Source organism: Chaetodon auriga, chromosome 11, assembly GCF_051107435.1.
Source record: "Chaetodon auriga isolate fChaAug3 chromosome 11, fChaAug3.hap1, whole genome shotgun sequence".
Lineage (NCBI taxonomy): Eukaryota > Metazoa > Chordata > Actinopteri > Chaetodontiformes > Chaetodontidae > Chaetodon > Chaetodon auriga.
The window spans coordinates 10,818,900-10,836,186 of NC_135084.1; the positions used below are offsets into that span (position 1 = coordinate 10,818,900).

A 17,287-nucleotide genomic window follows, 5' to 3' on the forward strand; every position below is an offset into this window, starting at 1 on the left:
TTTTTTTTTTTTTTTGCAGCTGTTAGCAATACTTCCATGCCTTTGTGCATTGCATTGTGGGAGAATAATCTCTAGAAGCAGCACACTCATAAATCCACCATATTTGGTAAGCACGCCGGGTTATACTTCACATTTCTCAGTAGTATGTGGTTTGAATTTTACACACACATTTAACGTTTACTGGTTGTAAACAATTCAACCCGACACGTTATTTTTTTCTGTATTTAATTTAACAGTTCATTAGAAAGAAAGGTAAAAGTTTGAAAACAAGAAGCAGAAAATATATTTTCCCTAGTTCCTGTGCTGCGACCCCTCGGATTTACCTTGCGACCTCTTTTAAGGGTCCCGACCCCGACGTTGGCAACCACTAACTTCGACTACGTTGTGGTTGGATGCGTGACACAAGTTCCGAGAGAAGACACCTCCGTAGATGGAAGAATGGAAGTAGATGATTGGAGGGCTGGGGGTTGACGGGGGCGGGGGGTGCAGTTCTCAGTGTCCGACACTGGGTGCTGCTGCTCGGGAGGGAAGTGCCGCTGTGGTGCAAAGGAGCCGAGAGAGCGAGGCGCGACGTGGAAAGGCAGAATGACAATTACGTGTGAACAAACGAGCCCCAGCAGCACCGTGGGAGCAGACTGTCATGCCAACATGTAGCAAACTGAGTCAGCAGCTGTGAGAGAGGAGTCGGCGCCATGGACGGCGGGTTGACTATCACTTTTATATCTGTTGCGATGTTTGTAGGTTGTTTTTTACTTGGATTCATCCCACTGCTGTTCAGACTCTCTGAGGTAAGAGCTCGCTTTTTATTTCATATTATCATTTAATACTGGCAGATCTTCAAATGCTTCACCCACGATGCAGCAACGACTGAATAATGGCATCAAAACTTTATTATAATCTGCGGTTTGTCTTTATCCATGTCCCTCATACACTTGACTGCCCTACAGGGATTTACACCCGTAGATAATGTTGTTTCTGTCTCTATAAATGAGCCTTAATCCAGCATTATTTGCTTATATTGGCGAGGAAATCTAAGAAATTGCTCCAGTTGTTTTGCCTGTTAAGTATTTCAGCATGGGGCAAGAGTCCCTCAGATCAGCTGAGGTCATGTGTTGTTCCTCAGAAAAGCCTGCAGTTTGTGTCCATCCTGGGGGCAGGACTCCTGTGTGGGACAGCACTGGCCATCGTCATCCCTGAGGGAGTGGACTTACTGGAAGAGTCATGGAGAGGTGAGCGCTGTGTCCACACTACAAACACAAACATGAAAATCAGCTGGGATCACAGCCCTCCAGTTTACCGCTTGGTTTCCTTGCCAGCCGATGGCACATGATCCAGTTCATCCTCGCCCACCACACCTGCGTTTGATCGTAACCCCTTGATTCATCTCAAGGGCTTGCGATCAAACGCGGGGGACATGGGGATGAAAGCAGGTCTAAATGTGTGCCGCTCTGCCGTGTTGTCTTTCATGTGGATTTGAACAAAAGCGCTTGCCATTCTTCATCTTCTCCCTGCAGCATCCTCCTCCTCTGATGTGCCAACCGGACTGAACACCAGTGAAAAAAGTGCAGCTTCCACAGAGAGAGGCCCTCCTCCTCGGTTCTTCATCGGAGTGGCTTTAACTCTCGGGTTCACCCTCATGTTTGTGGTGGACCAGATCGGAAGTTACTTTTCCACACGTGGCAAGTTGGCAGAGCTCTCGTACCTGCTTCATTGTGCTGAATGTCACCTCCACGCTGACCTGTTTAATTATCAACACGTGTGCAATGTCTCATTTCAGACCAAACAAACAGTGTCGGCATCACGGCCACTTTGGGGCTGCTCATTCACGCTGCAGGTACTGACACATGATAGCATTCATTGTTCATTTCTATTGACCCGTGTTTGCCCAAGGTTCATAGAGCACCAGAGCACAAGCTCGGAAAATCCCCAAGGCTCTGAAGTTCATTTCCTCATGTGACTCAGCATGTGATTCATTCACTGTTTCAGTCTTTTATCTCTTCAATGACTTCATTTTGAGTGTATAGTTCAGCCTTTAGCTCAGTTCAGATCGAACTTTGGCAAAAAAAAGGGGCAAACATGCTTTGAAGAAGTAGATCGTTGTGACCCTTAATGAGATTTTTGTTTGCACGTGTAGCTGATGGATTTGCTCTGGGTGCAGCTGTGGCCACGGGGCAAGTGACTGTGCAAGTGATAGTATTTTTTGCTGTGATTCTACACAAGGTGAGGCTCCCTGAGAGTGAAATATGTGGCAGTACTGATCACAAACATGACGTAAGAGAGCTGATGAGAACACCTGACCTATCTTTCTTATCTCCCAGGCGCCTGCAGCCTTTGGCCTGGTCTCCTTTCTGATGCATGCAGGCCTCGAAAAGAAGTACATTCAGGGACATTTGCTGGCGTTTTCGGCTGCAGCGCCTATATTTGCCATCGCCACGTACTTCATATTGCACGCGGTGAGAAAGCACGTCAGCCATCTTGTGTCTGTCTAACAGAACACGCAGTGATTATAACGTTTGAGTTGACGTGTTTGTGTCCACAGTCTGGCAGTTCCTCCCGGAGCCAGCTCAGTGCGACAGGTGTGGGAATGCTCTTCTCAGCCGGGACTTTCCTCTATGTGGCCACGGTGCACGTTCTCCCTGAGATCAGCAGCAGCAGGACAGGCCAACCCTCCTCTGACCCCCAGCAGCACAGTGGAGCAGAGGTCCACCAGCAGCAACGTCTGGGGCTCCTGGAGAGTCTCACCCTCATCCTCGGGGTCAGCCTCCCAATGGTGCTGGCTCTCGGGCTGCATGACGACTGAGAAAGGAACGTCAGTTCAGTGCAAAGGGCACGGTGCCACCGCGCCTGACAGGACAAGTGTGAGCGTCTGTCTAATAGACTGCACAGTGTGAACTTCCTGGGGGGCACAATGATCGACTGGACAAAATGTGCCTCAGAAACAAGTTTACTTTGGTCCAGCTATTGTTTGGAAGAGCGAGAGTCTGATGGGGTAGGGTTACAAACACTGGCACAATGGGCATCATTAGTTGCCAATTTTGAATTCAATAAGCCTTCTTGAGCCTTTTCATGATGTTTGACAAAGACACTGAGGACATGGCATGTTCAGTGGTGAAATCCCAGTAATTAGATTCACAGGAACAACCAAATAATCTTCCACTGTCTGTTGCGCAAACAACAGATATACAACCCTGATTCCCAAAAAACTGGGATGCTGTGTAAAGAAATAAATAGGCTTGTAGGTCGTACAGACTTTCAGTCTATCAATGTGCAATAGTACAGATTACCAAGACGCAGGATGTGACACTTTTGTGTAGTTGTATAATTTGAACGTCTGATGAAGCCTCTTGATGTGAGGTGGAACACCAGCAACAACATGTAGATAATCCAGCTGCTCTTTGTGCCTGTTAAATGATGTTGGAGTCATACAGAAACAGATGGTTGACAGTAGGACGTTATGTCCTGACTGACGTTATGTCCAGAATCATGGTTATCTATTTTTCACTGACTCGTGCTGTTTCAGTTCCTTCTTTATCTTATGCAGAAGTTTACATGAAATAAAAACACACAGTGGTGTATTAGACTTCTTCACGTCGTGCACATTTCAAAGCATGATTTATTTATTAGGATGTAATAAAACATGCAAATACTATCTAGTTATAAAACCTAATAAATAATGAAATATACAAAACACAATTCAGTTAACAATCTGATTTCAAAGCAGTGCCTATGCCATACATCATCTCGCCACTAATGGCTAAATTCAACACACCTGTGGTCCAGAACTGAAGTGAAGCATTTGAAATCAGGTGCAGGATCAGTAACAGCTTTTATGTTTCTATTCTACATTTCCAAATTTTGTTCAGCTTGAGTCCATGAACTGTGCTTTATTCTTGTCATTTAAATGTTTTCACTGTAATGAATACATGGCAAACATTAAAAAGTATTAAAAGATGTTTCCAGTGAGACATGGTGGTCTAGAAAAACACTGGTCAGTTAAACACTAACAACCTCCCTAAATTTACCCATAATTCCTCTCTTATCTGCCCTCCTCTGACGGCAAATGGCTGCTTATATCAAATGAAAAACACTGATGTCAGCCTTCAAGCACCACAATGGCCACAAACCTCACCTTAACCCTTCACTCTCTGGTCTGCAACCTCCACCAGCACCACTGAACTTCCTACAGGATGATCCTCCACCCCTTACCTCCAACCGCTGTAGGGGTGAAATACTACATTAATGCTGCAGTGCGTCATGTTGAATCACTCAATACTACCAGCCTGATTCCATGCACGTGTTGGAACAAAAACAAGACTAAGACAGATTAATTGACAATGAAAATAACTGTTTGTTGAAGCCCTATAGAAAAAACAACAACAAAAAAAAACAGTCTGCTATGCAAAATTGAGTCTGTTCCATCAGACCTCTCTCCAATTTGGCCTTTTTTCATAGATTATTTTGTATTGATATATTTTGCCTGTATGTCATTGTAAACGTATGTATTGTAAACATATGGCACGACAGCATCATATCAAATGAAACTGACTTTGTGACACCTGTAATGGGAATGGCCCCCGTGCAGCTCTGGGCCTCAACATTCACCCTCCATTGTTTTTAAACTGTCTGAATTCAGTTATTTTACTGCAGTTCTGGATGACTTCATTAATGCCTGAATGCCTGTGAGAGGAGGTGCTGATGTGGACAGTCTGTGGGAGTTCATAGTTTCATGCGTCTCATGGAGGCAGTCAGCTGAGCCTCCAGAGCCATCTGATCAAAGGTTCGCCTGTGCGTCTGCTGTCTCACTCTCTCCCTCATGTGAAAGGAGGCCCGAGCCAGCCTGTGCGCCTCCTCCTGTATCTGCTCCCGCTGTCTCCGCAGCCTCTCCCTCCTCCAGTCCTTCATGAAGATGCAGCTCTCTCTGACCCTCCTCGCTGCCTCTTCCTCCCTCTGCATCCTCTCTCTGAGCCTCTGGTGGCAGAGCTGCCGGTGTTTGTTGTGTTCGTGTGTCTGCTGAGCTCTGGTCTTGTGCCGGGCCGAGGCGAGCTGGGCCGCTCTCTCCACGCGCCGCTGGCTCAGCTGGACCAGGATCTGTTTGTGTGTGAGATGCTGGATGCTCTGCAGCTCGGCCCTCAGCCTCGCTCTCTGACTCTGCTCCTCTTCCTGGGCCGCTCGCTGCTGCAGCTCCCTCAGCCGAGCCTCTACAGCCTGGCCATGTTTCTCACTGGAGTGTTGCAGCTTCTTCTCAAGTGTGCTCCTCATCTGTGTCTCCTCTTCCTCCACCCGCTGCTCCACCTGCTGTTTCAGCAGGACATGTCGTAGAAGCTCTCTGCGGTTGCCCTCCTCCAGCCTCTTCCTCTTCTTCTTCTCCTGCAGCACTTTGCTCCTCCTGGCCCTCTGCTCCCTCTCCACTCCTACCTGTCTCTCCCTCTCTCGTCTTCTTCTCTCCACCTCCTCATTGTCTCTCAGCAGCCTCTCCTGGCACCGTTTGCGTCCCCCTGCCTCTTTCTGTGCAGCCTCTATCTTTTCTCTGCGTTGTGCCTCAGCCTTCTCTTTCAGCCTCCTCCATCTCTCTTCTCGCAGCAGCACCTCCTGCTCAAGCTGTCCCACTTTCTCTTCCTCCCGTCGCTCCCGCAGCCTCCTGCGGACCTCCAGCTCCTTGTGCCAGTGTTGCATACTCTGTTTCAGTTTCTTCCTCCTCTTTTTCTCTGCCTCAGCCTGCTGGGCCTCCTCCTGCCTGCGGCACTCCTGCCGCTCCAGCTCCTCTTGCTGACTGAGCTTCAGGGAAGCCTGCTCCTCCTGGTGCTTCACCAGCATGAGAGCTGCTATCTTGCGGTCTCGTTCAGACACTGTGACACACATCTCCTTTTTGATGTCCTTGGTGAGCCTCTCCAGTGTCATCTCAGTGGCTGGGGAGTGTCTGAGGTCTCCCAGGCTGAAGCTGCAGACTGTGCTCCTGTCTGGGTGTCTGTTGCCAGCAGCTGAACAGGACGACCTGCTCACAGATTTCCCTTTGAGGCACAGATCTGCATATAGGATGGACTCTGTCTGTCTGTCCCTTGAGTGATCTTTCAGTTTGGTCTCAGGCGCCACTTCCAGGCCTGAGACTTTGTTATTACGGGCTGGCCACCTGTCCCCAGCCGCCTGGATAATCCTCTCCCTCTCCTCCCGGCACATTTGTAAAAGCTTCATTCTCTCCTTTTCGTAGGATTCGTGCATGACCCTCACCGCCTCAACGGGCTCGTCATTCTGCTCAGCAATCAACTCGTTTAGCGATTTAATCAGAAGTTCAACAGGTTTGATGCCGAGTCGCGCGCAGGACTGCAGAGAGCGCGGGCTCGTCAAAACGTAGCGGCTCCCCTCCGCAGCGGCCGAGTCAAAGTTGTGCAGGTCCAAACGAAGCCGGGGAGAGGTGGACCTCAGCTCCCCCATGATGAAACGACAGATGAATTACTTGGATGCAAATTTTAGGTGTTCAAAAGGTGCTTCTGCTCCCGTCCTCAGCTTCCCAGCACGCCGAGAGGTCACAGAGGGATTAGCGGCGGCTTTCCGTACACGCGGCGGCCAATTACATCTCACTGTCTGTTTACCTCAGCTGTAACAGAAGACAGAGATATGGAGGCTTGAAATGCTTCATCTAACCATTATAAAACTGCTTATTTCTATAAATGTGAGATAACGTCCAATAAAGGGTAGCATAAGAATCTGGACAAAGTATGGACCTATTTCTGCTAGCATACCAAATATGACATAATAGTACTACTACTTGCTACTACTACTACTACTACTACTACTAATAATAATAATAATAATAATAATTCATTCATTCATTCATTCACCTTCTATACTGCCTATCCCTTTCGGGGTTGCGGGGGAGCTGGAGCCTATCCCAGCTGTCAACGGGCGAGAGGCGGGGTACACCCTGAACCGGTCGCCAGTCGATTGCAGGGCTAATAATAATAATAACAATAATCATCATCATCATCATCATCATCATCATCATAATCATTACCATCATCATCATCATCATCATCATCACCATCTTAATACGAAAGCCACAGTGGTGAAAATCACGAAAGATCCTGTAAAAGTGAAAAGTTTAGTATTTTCATGAGGCTAATGTTTTAAGATTTGTGACTTATAACTTATGCAATCAGGTAAATTCTCTCAAAACAACGCGTGAAACGTCATACTTTTAAGTAAACATGTTTTCCCACAATGAACAAAGGTGAAATGTCAAAAAAAGAACACTGACCGCTTCAAACTTGCGCTGTTCTGAAGAAACCTTGAAAATACAACAGCTGACCGTGTCGGACAACAGGAAGTGACGGAAGAGGAGCTTCTGGTTACCATGACAATATTACAACAAATTAAAAAAATGAAGAGCGGCTCTTTTCCGGCAGACGCATAGTGAAACTTATTCAATATTAGCACGCCATCTGGCGTCTGCTGCACAAGTTGGAGTTACCTCATGAACATTAGATCCAGTTTAAAAACAACCAGGGGACGCCATGAGTTTACTTTTAATATGACATTTGATATCGCAGGACAACCAAAAGTCTTAACGTTCAGCTATGTTGCCAAACACGACTGATTTTGCTAGTTAACGTCAAACATGCTCTTTAACCAAATATTATCCAAAGCAAACCGCGCCAATTAGGAGAAAAACGCTGCAAACATAGTTCTGTTACGCCATTTTCAAACATATCACCTAACAGACATGGAATGTGCCTTTCACTTCCTCAACAGAACCTTCTACAAACAGAAGTTGCTAAGAATGTTGGGCCTTCTCGCCCTCCATAGTCCCTCTGTGGTACGAACACAGCGTCTCGGGGGCGCGCTTCCTCCACCGTTTGAGTGGGGGCGGGACTGGGGGGGTACTGTGTCATACAACATCGGTTCAAGTTTGCTTCTGGTTTGTTTGTAGTCGACCAGGGTTTGCTAGTTTGTTTTTAAACTATTTTAGCAGCATTAGGACGTGAACCGCGTGTTAGTCTACTCGCAGTAACGTAGCGCGCTGGGATTCAGTGCTCCTGAAAAGACTACGCGAGCGTAAAGTAGTGATCGTTTTTCAAGAGCTAACGATAGCTATGGCTAGGTCGCATTTAGCACGCACGCAGTACAACATCGGTAGGCCGATTCTGTTTTATTAATCACGTTGCGTTTGTGGACTTTTGTTTAATCTGATGCAACATTTTTTATTTGGATTTACCGTTTTTGGCTGGGTGAGATTTAAACTAACGTTAAAATCTTGCCAACGCGACTAACAGCCACATCGTCTCCATAGTCGTCAAGACCTGTTGTCAGAAGGTAGTTACATAGCTTTAACCTTCACAGGCTGAAACAGACTTTGTTTATATTGCGTTTTTTGTGTCAACGTGTTTTTCTCTCAACACGTAGCTCATTCACCCGCCGACTGAAGATGAAGAGAGCCAGAGGCAGCAGTGATGAGGAGGCTCCTCGGCAGAATGGTTCCGCCAGCGGAGGGAAAGAAAACCAGCGGCAAAACGACGGCGACGACGGCGGCTTCGACCCTGCTGACCTGCAGGACGACGACGAGGAGTCCGGACTCAGGAAGGAAATACGGTGCAAATACAGAGACCTCATCAGCTCAGTGCAACGTGAGTCACACGGACAGACATGTTGGGATGTTGCACTCAAACCCTGATGTGATCGGTCACAGGATGTGGTGGCTCAGGGGTGCAGCAGCGTTGTTGTTGTTGTTCCTTATTTGTTGACAAACCTTTGATTATTATTTCCTTGTGATTTCAGAGAACAGGGAAGATATGCTGAGTCCCTCCAACAACAAACTCAAAGATGTTTTAGACGAGGCAGACAGACTTTTTAAAGATGGTAAGTGTGACAGCCAGTGAAATGCTAAATTTGGGCTGCAGTGCAGTGACTGTGCCTGTAAAGAGGCACGGACAGACTGCAGGGGTGTGCATTCAGTAATCTGACAGTGTGGAGATGAGCCACGGTGATGCATTACAGAGCAAATTCTTTGTGATAGCATCTCCATTGAAATAAACATGCATGGGAGGAGGAGCAGCAGGAGTTTCTCAGTACCTGATTGTGCTTCTCCTGAGGGCTCTGGTTTCCTCCCACAGTCCAAAGACATGCTCTAACTTGCCTGTAATTTTGTATTTGTGGTATCCGGACTAACAGTTTATACCTGAATCACATATCATCATCATCATCATCGTCATCATCATCATCTTAATGACACAGCCCCCCGCAGTCTGATCACTGTGATTTCACTGTGTTTGTTGGCAGTCCGGCAGACGAGAGAAGCAGCTCTGGATTTCCACCTCATTGTTGTGACCGCAGACCTGGGAAAGGAGAAAGCCACCGAACTAGTGGCAGAGGGCACTGCTTTCGATCCCACTACTTTTGCTGAGCACCTTGTGAGTGAGTTTACTGTGCATACACATTATAACTGCATATGTTCCACGTCAAGATTGTTAGTTTTGTGTTTATGTATGACCCCGATTCCAAAAAAAATAATAAAAGCAGAAAGTGATTTACAAACAAACTATGTTTACTGACAATAGTTTTACTTAAGTCCTTGTCATAACATCTTTATACAATCATGTGTTCACAAAGTGGTGAACCTCGCTCCATCCTCGCTTGTGAACCACTGAGCCTTTCCAGGATGCCCCTTTCATACCCAATCATGATACTATTACCTGTTACCAATGAACCTGTTGGAGCATTCCACAACTTTCCCAGTCTTTAGCTGCTCATATTGAAGCTGTGATTCTAAATAAAGTGCGTTATGGTACAGCGTAACAAAAGAAAGCAGAATAAAACCTAAAAACTAGCAGATAGAAAGATGACATGATAAACACATGACGGTAAACAATGTTGAAAATCAGCATGTTTGTAATGCGAGTACCAAGACAGCACTGTGCAATGGTCATGTGACATCTCTGCTTCTCTGACAGCTGTCCTTCATGGGTCTCAACCGACTAGAAGATGGGAACGATGAGCAGGAGAACGGAGGTGCAGCTGACGGATACCTGCCCCAGGATGCCTGGCACAGAGTGGCCAGGAGAGCAGAGAGCTGCTTCAGGACAGCACCCTCCTTCCACTACATGTGCGTGTCCCAACATGTTATCTTATACCAGCTGTGACTTAATGTCAGGGCACCTGATAGGTAAATCATTCATTATTGCTATTATTGTTCCGTTCAGGTTGTGACTTTTTCATTCCTGTGGTTCTTTTCATCAGGATGGGTTTGTTCCACGCAGAGCCGCCTCCTCCTAAGCAAAGGATAGAACGGCAAAGGAAGGCACCCAGCAAGGAAGCCAAAAGGATAATGCCGACTCAGGTAGCTAAAGTCATACTAACGTCGCTCCAGTTATCTACATGCATGTGAATGTATAAGCAGTAATGAGTGTGTGTAATGTGTCAGACAGTTAAGAATCTACAATACCCTTAATTATAAATGTAGCGACCTCCCATCACCCTACAAAGTGTCTAACTTGGTCAACTGTCTTTTCCAAAGGCGCACATTTTATTAGGAAATGCTGTTTTTCCATTTTATTATCGTGGACAATGTTTTCATATGTTGGGATTGAGAGGGTTTTGATGTCCCAGATGCTCACTGCATCGCTTTGATGTTGTCTGTCAGCTGAAGAAAATTGAAGACTCCGATCAAGAGGCAACAGAGAAAGAGGTGGAAAGGATCCTGGGATACCTGAAGAGTTACCACCAATACGATCGTGAGTTTAAAGTCAACGTCACAGACATTAATGTTTAGATTAGATTAAATTAGATTAGATTCAACTTTATTGTCATCGTCAGAGTGCAACACAGAGACAACAAAATGCAGTTTAGCGTCTAACCAGAAGTGCAAATAGTCATAATATCCAAAATATAAATACATGCAAATAGGGCGAGTGGCATGAGGTATAAACAGTATGAGGTAGGTGCAGGTACTGCAAGTAATTTCTATGAAACCATAAAAAAGATGTGCAACACGCTATGTAAACAGGTGACATGTGCAACAGGTAGTAAGTGGTAGTGCAGTAAAAGTAAAATGTGTAAGTGAACAGCTGAGGTGTATAGTGTGTATAAAATATAAAGTGAAAAACATTGTGTTTCAACATTGTGCAGTTATCATTTGCTCATGTGTCTCTGTTTCTACCACAGCCAAATCCCCAATATCGTTTTATGAGTTTGTCATTGACCCCGAGTCGTTTTCCCGGACAGTAGAGAACATTTTCCACACATCCTTTCTAATCAGGGTGAGCTGCCTGCACTGTTGTTTTTGTTTTTTTTTTTTTCAGTTGAACTCGTCTGCCCTCTAGTGACTGCTAGCAGGTATGACAGTGTTGTTCTGTGTTTCAGGATGGTTTGGCACGGACGTATCTGGATGATGCCAAATTGCCTTGTATAGGTGAGAAGATGTATTATTTTTTTCTGTTATTCTTCTTGGAGAATAACAAAGGACACACGTTTAGGTGAATTAATATACTGTCAACAATTTACATTGTTTTGTGTTTTGGTGTCTCAGTGCCTGTGGAGGAGGGGGAGGTGGAAGCTGGAGGTTCATGTAAACAGTGCATCATGTCTTTGAGCCCAAAGATGTGGAAGGTTAGCAATTTTTGGCCTGAACATACTTATTTTACTCAAGAAACAATACAAACGCTCTTTGTATTTTTTGTCTTTGGTCATAATTTTTATTGTTATTCTTTCCCAGGAGCTCATAGACGCCTTCGACATCAGAGAAGCAATGATTCAGCCTCCACAAAAGCAGAATGAGTGATGCACCCTGTCACTTTTTGGAAGCTGAAACCGAACATTAGTTTTTGGGTGTTTTAGGGCTCTTTTTTTAAAATTTCCAAATAGTGGGACAAAATAAATACTAAATAATTTGCAATGTACCTGTTTGGTCTCACATGTAAAATATTACTGCTGACTTGAGATCATAATTACTAAATTGCACAATTTGTTTTGTATTTTTCTAGGTTTGAATAATAAAAGAGAAAAAAAATGATAAAGCTGGTACTGTTTTAATTGAAGGGGCCACAAACTTCGAAGGCTGGGAGTCGAAGCCTTACAGGAGTGATGAAGTACAGCGTAAAACATAAGGTCGATTTTGAGGATGAATGATCTGACCTGGTTGTGACGATGTGTGTGCTTGTGTGAAGCTCTTGAAACCTTACTGTACCTTTACCCTAGCTACTGCACAGTATATGCTGCTTATCAACCAATCAGCATTTAGGCTTTCCAATTTGATGCCAGCGATTGACTTTTTTTTTTTTTTTTTGCTCTCATTGTATAAATGTGTTAGAGACAAAGGATAGTGGAACAAACAAAACATATAATCTTTCCCTCTGTTTTTGGTGTAATTGGTCCTCCTGCTCCTGAGTGAACTCACAATAATGTGATTTCATTGGATGAGCACACACATCATTCGTTCTCATCATGATGATGTGCCACCATCATTCTTACCATCTCCTGGGTCTTTTAAAGGGACAGGCACCCTTTATGCCGCCTCCCATCTTTTCCTCTCTCGCTCTCTGAGCATTTCATCCCTCCAAAGCAGTGCTTCATTCTGCTCACCCGTGCAGTGATGTGAAGCAAAGCTGCACATGAGGCTGGACAGAGGAGCTCCCTTTTTCACACTCATTTGATTAGGTTGGACTCCTTATGTAATGTAGATTTTATATAACAATGGCTTGAAAATATATGTCACAGGCGCACCATGGGCAATGCAGCGCAGAGCATTTGTTAGTCACTGAGGCACACACACACCCATGCAGACACAGAGGCGTGCACACACTCTGTAGCTCCACCACAGATCTGCCTGCTTTGGCAATGCTGAGTCTGACTGATAACGATGCAGTTCTGCAGAAAGGTGCTCTGCCAGCCGTGTAGTGCCAGAGTCACCTCACCAGAGGAGGACATGGAATACAAGATGGGGAGCTGCATCGGAATCTCACGCCGCCAGGTAAACAGAGGAGAGGGAGCGTGCTGGACAGAGGCTGCCCGCAGCGCAGCATCAATGCCTGTGTGAGTGAGCAGAGAGAGCATGCAAGAGGAGCCGCAGTAGACTTTACTGGTCAGGAGCTGAGTCTTTACTCAGGCAGAGAGAGGGAAGGTGTAGTGTTGGAGGAGGGGCGATGTCAGCGAGGAGAAGGAGCTGTGGAGATAGAGAGCAGGGGATGTGGAAGGGAGGAGTAGAAAAGTGTGATGGGGGTGATGCTGATTGTAGTGGAGGAAGATGGAATGGATAGTGTACATGTACTAAGAGTCGTTTAGACAAAAACCAGGTGAGCTCAGAGAAATCTGCAAGGCAAAATGGGAGGGAAGAAGTGTGTTTGGAGTATGCTGCAATGTCTGTCAGACAAAGAGCAGATCAAATTAGGGTTATTTATAGAGATAGCAATAAGCCTGCTGTGCCCACAGACTGGGCAGTCAGCTGAAGATGGCCTCTGATGATGCAGATAAAAAAGGCCCCAAAATACATTTCAAACCCTCTGTAGTCGAAATCTGGAAATGTGGCTCCTGTTTGCGTGGCTGCTGTGTGACGGGTTTGTGGCTGTGTGAGTGTGCTTTAAGTGCTGTCCGTTCATGTCAGTCACTGTCAAATCAAGAGCGGTGCTGCGGACAGAAAGGAGGCATTGAAGGAGCATCGCCACACTGAAGTCAGGAGCCTGAGTAAGTGTAAGAGACATGAAGGAAAGCCACAGGTGGGATGAATATTATAACAGCATATGCAGCCTTGTGCGTAATCAGTCAGAGAGGGGGTCTGACTCTCATCCTCCTGTGTGTTTACAGTGCTGCCTTAGAACGTGTGCCCCCCTCCAGGCCTCCTGAGCCCAGTGACCACCTCCCCACCACGACCACCCTCATCAGACATGGCTCCCCCAGCTCCAGTTTGTCTCCACCCCTCCCCTCACTCCTGCCTCCCCCCCCAGTCATGTCCCCTCAGTCCTGTGTCCACCCTCCGTCCTCTCCTCCCACTGGCTGAAAAAAATAGCAACAGAGGGACCGGGCTCCTCTGAAGGGAGGACAGAAACAAACACTGGCCTTGAGTCCGACAGTAAACACAGCCTGGAGGGGTTTGTGAAAAGCTTGAGGCAGACACTGTGTGTGGAAAGGTCTCTTGTTTGCAGTGGTGAGTAGTTTGAGTTCCAGCATTAGTGCAGAGTTTGGATTACTTGTTTAGTTCATAGTAGTCCTTCAGATGGAGGGACAAAGGGTAAAGCTTGTACTGAAATCTGTGTGACTATTTTTAGCTTTTATTAGCACTTAGTTTGTTGTTGTATGATTTCAGTGTGTGCTGTATTGACCAGGGGATAAACAGGGTTTAAACCACAGCTGCATCTGCTGTAAAGGGTCACCTGCTTTCCTCTGTCTCTTACTTGGTTGAATTTTATTATGTATATTATCTGAGAAATACTATATTCCATCGTATTAAAAATCACGTTAACTACAGCATTGTGTTTTGTTTGGAGGTTGTGTTCCTGCTGGGTTTTTGTAGCAGTTGAGGGGTCAGATACAGGGCAGGAAACAGTAACCTCATACTCAAGGTGTCTAAGCAAAGACATACGGTCCTCGTCCAAACCCAAGAGCTTAAAAGGTGGCTCACGTCGAGTGACTGACAGGCCGATGATGAGGTGAGAGGAGACCTGGCAACAATCTAATCATATGATTTGCCCCGGTGCTTTCTGTGGTGCCAAAAAAGCCCCGAAACACTGCTGCCAGTTAAAGTGCACACGCGTCCACAGTGTGGGGGCTGAAATTACATCCCATCCGCACAAATAGCAAGCAGGCACAGAAGAAGAGTTGCTACATCACAGAATAAGTGAGAATTGAGGCGGAAGGGACAGACAGTTGTTTTCCTGTAGGATAATCAGGAAATACGTGGGACAAAAAAGAATTTTAAGTCAGAATTGATGTTTCACATACACATGATCTGAATATACAACCTCTACATTTGTTTGTGTGCATGACAGATTGTGCATGAGACTGGAATAAAGTCAAACGGCAGTGGACCGGCCTGAACTCTATTTATAAAGTCTTACATATTCAGGTCAGTGCTTTCTGACTATACACAGAGCTAACATACAGTCCCTGCAGTCATATGAGGAATGCACAAACAGCCTTCCCGTGGCACGAGTGTTTACTGCTCAGCTGCAATTCATACTACAAAGAAATGCTCTTGTGAGAGAAAGAAAGATGGTTGACAGAGAAAATTTGAGGTGGTTACAATGATGATGATCCTACCTGTATTCAATATAAAATCAGTCCATGGTTAAAAGCTTCTGTCCTCTTCTTCTAATCATTCAAAGTATGCTGTTTAATATAGTAACAACAAAGCCTCTGAATCAGTTTAATAACCTGGACTGTGCCTCAGACTAACAGGCACTGCAGGAAGCCAAGAGACACCACAGTCTGTTATTTACCACATGAGGATTACCCTCCACAATTACCCAGCTTCAGCCACTGTGCCAGTATGCAACAGTCACTCAGTCACAAAGTGACAAGCTACATGTGAAGATGTTTTTAATTCTTAGGAGACAACGCCATTTGTTTCAACCAGATGGGGCCTGCCGGTCATAGGAAGTTACTGCAGCAGGAGTTGAGTGTGTGTAGCCTTAGAGTGAGCTCTAGAGTCAGCCTTTATAACTGTATAAGATAGTCAACTCATCGATGAGGATGGCATTGCTGCTTTTAAGACCACATCAGCAGAGGTAAAGCTTGCACTTTGGTCTGGGAGGGAGGTCTTGCATCACAGGTCCCTAATCACTTGCCTCCCTGCTAGTTCAACCTCATACCAGAGACTTCTAATCCCGTGGAGCTACTGACTACGGAGGGACGACAGATCCCTGTTCACTCTGTGTCTCCCTGGGACCCGTCGTGTGCCGATGGCTCTTCTGTGCTCCTGTCTTTCAGCCGGCTGATGTGAGAGGTTTTTGGTTTGGGCAGTTGTGGCCCTGCAGCTGGCTGAGCCATGGGGAACGAGAGCAGCACAACTGAGGCGTTGGTAAGGGCAATCTCGCTGGCACCGGATGACTGGGAATTGCTACTTGCTGCCCCCGCACTGCTATACATGCCTTAAACTCTTTGGTGCACAGAGGACTAACAAAACTAACACTTAGTCGCATGATTACTAACTGTTGGCTTCAGTAAAACACATGGGACGTGCATGGAGCTCCAGACTTTGTGTACATTCTCATGCTTAATTGAGGCTTGTCTAATGAGCATTTAGACAACATGCCTTGCTCTATTTTGTGGTTCACTCATGTGAAGCTGAGATAAAGATAAATATTGGATGTTTATGCCTTTATTGCTACACGCCCTGATACTTCCAAGCTTTGGTTGTTGCATCTTATAAAATCCATCATTCCTATGATGGTTGGAGGGCCATCACCATATGTATGCCTCCATGTTGCATGTGGAGTTACTGTTGCAATTAACTTGTTTTAAGAATCAGATTTTTCCTGTAATTGTGTGCTTTGTAACATCAATTCCAAAAAAAAAAAGGACAGCTATAGAAAAAACTTTTTTCCACATGTGACTGGAGGATTCCAGCAGTGGAATTCAGGATTATCTTAATAGGATTAACATAAACATTTGTCTCATGAGCTATAGACTCTGCAGACCATGTGCACTGGACCTCAGTAGGTGTGACAGCAGAGTGGGGTTTAACATTCTTACCTCTGCCTTAAAGACAGTGGTGATTTGTTTTCAATGCATACCCCTGCTGCTGTATCCTCTACAGGAGGTCTTCTCCTTAAAGATCTCGTTAAACTCTTTCATTTCCCATTACAGCCAGAAGAGGGCACTCCAGAAAATGTTGTTCTGTTTCCACCTCAGGAAAATCAAAATGACTCCCTACAGGTACAATGTGTGTGTATGTGTGTGCTTGTGTGTGTGAAAGCCTGAGGGAATATAATCTGGTCTCTACTGGTGGAGATATTTTATGTGTCTTTTCACAGTGAGAAGGAAACTGGAAAAAATCTTCCTGATTTTGTTATTGTGCTCATTAGTACCCCTAAAATACCCCAATTTTAATAAATACCAAAGTGTGTCTTTAAACTTACCCTAAAGGGGCCCATAAAGCAATCATAGTTAAGCTCTTACTTTCCAAGTGGCATGCAGTGAAAATTAACAAATTTACATCAGTGTCACTTCAGAAGACACGCTAGATGTGGTTTCTTTATTTTTTATTCCTTTTGACATGACAGTCAAATGTGCATGACATTGGAAAATGCATCACTGGAGACTTGTAATTTGTTGTGACTGCAACTCTCTTTACTACCCTTGTCTGCTT

The 17,287-nt window shown here is 45.5% G+C and overlaps 4 protein-coding genes across 7 annotated transcripts in view; 3 read left to right on the top strand and 1 right to left on the bottom strand.

Moving 5' to 3' along the window:
• Window positions 1-497: 497 nt before the first annotated feature.
• Window positions 498-3,638, top strand: LOC143327893 (zinc transporter ZIP9). The gene is made up of 7 exons (XM_076742498.1): window positions 498-788; window positions 1,124-1,229; window positions 1,515-1,679; window positions 1,778-1,834; window positions 2,135-2,220; window positions 2,319-2,453; window positions 2,540-3,638. The coding sequence occupies exons 1-7, from the start codon at window positions 693-695 to the stop codon at window positions 2,798-2,800; spliced, it is 906 nt and encodes a 301-aa protein (XP_076598613.1). The 5' UTR covers window positions 498-692; the 3' UTR covers window positions 2,801-3,638.
• Window positions 3,581-6,515, bottom strand: LOC143327892 (coiled-coil domain-containing protein 185). The gene has a single exon (XM_076742497.1). It carries the CDS (start codon window positions 6,427-6,429, stop codon window positions 4,717-4,719), a length of 1,713 nt encoding a protein of 570 aa, XP_076598612.1. The 5' UTR covers window positions 6,430-6,515; the 3' UTR covers window positions 3,581-4,716.
• Window positions 6,516-7,852: 1,337 nt separating this feature from the next.
• On the top strand, window positions 7,853-11,974 carry nsmce4a (NSE4A component of SMC5/6 complex). Its single transcript, XM_076743161.1, has 11 exons — window positions 7,853-8,307; window positions 8,398-8,618; window positions 8,770-8,850; window positions 9,271-9,401; window positions 9,942-10,093; window positions 10,228-10,327; window positions 10,631-10,721; window positions 11,152-11,246; window positions 11,350-11,398; window positions 11,516-11,595; window positions 11,702-11,974. Exons 2-11 carry the CDS (start codon window positions 8,420-8,422, stop codon window positions 11,765-11,767), a joined length of 1,044 nt encoding a protein of 347 aa, XP_076599276.1. The 5' UTR covers window positions 7,853-8,307; window positions 8,398-8,419; the 3' UTR covers window positions 11,768-11,974.
• A 545-nt stretch (window positions 11,975-12,519) lies between these two features.
• tacc2 (transforming, acidic coiled-coil containing protein 2) overlaps window positions 12,520-17,287 on the top strand; it is a 50,379-nt gene continuing 45,611 nt past the window's right edge. For all 4 annotated transcript variants that reach the window (XM_076743193.1, XM_076743195.1, XM_076743194.1 and 1 more), the window contains exon 1: window positions 12,520-12,955. In XM_076743193.1, coding sequence (XP_076599308.1) covers window positions 12,845-12,955 — 111 coding nt within the window. In that variant the 5' untranslated portion in view covers window positions 12,520-12,844. The remainder of the gene's footprint in view (window positions 12,956-17,287) is intronic.

Excerpts from the sequence above, each read along its gene's own strand:
- LOC143327893 (XM_076742498.1), top strand. The coding sequence starts at position 693 with ATGGACGGCGGGTTGACTATCACTTTTATATCTGTTGCGATGTTTGTA. Across the intron at positions 789-1,123 it reads TGCTGTTCAGACTCTCTGAG|AAAAGCCTGCAGTTTGTGTC; the intron begins GTAAGAGCTCGC and ends GTTGTTCCTCAG. Across the intron at positions 1,835-2,134 it reads GCTGCTCATTCACGCTGCAG|CTGATGGATTTGCTCTGGGT; the intron begins GTACTGACACAT and ends TTGCACGTGTAG.
- LOC143327892 (XM_076742497.1), bottom strand. The coding sequence starts at position 6,429 with ATGGGGGAGCTGAGGTCCACCTCTCCCCGGCTTCGTTTGGACCTGCAC.
- nsmce4a (XM_076743161.1), top strand. The coding sequence starts at position 8,420 with ATGAAGAGAGCCAGAGGCAGCAGTGATGAGGAGGCTCCTCGGCAGAAT. Across the intron at positions 9,402-9,941 it reads CTACTTTTGCTGAGCACCTT|CTGTCCTTCATGGGTCTCAA; the intron begins GTGAGTGAGTTT and ends CTTCTCTGACAG. Across the intron at positions 11,247-11,349 it reads ACACATCCTTTCTAATCAGG|GATGGTTTGGCACGGACGTA; the intron begins GTGAGCTGCCTG and ends TCTGTGTTTCAG.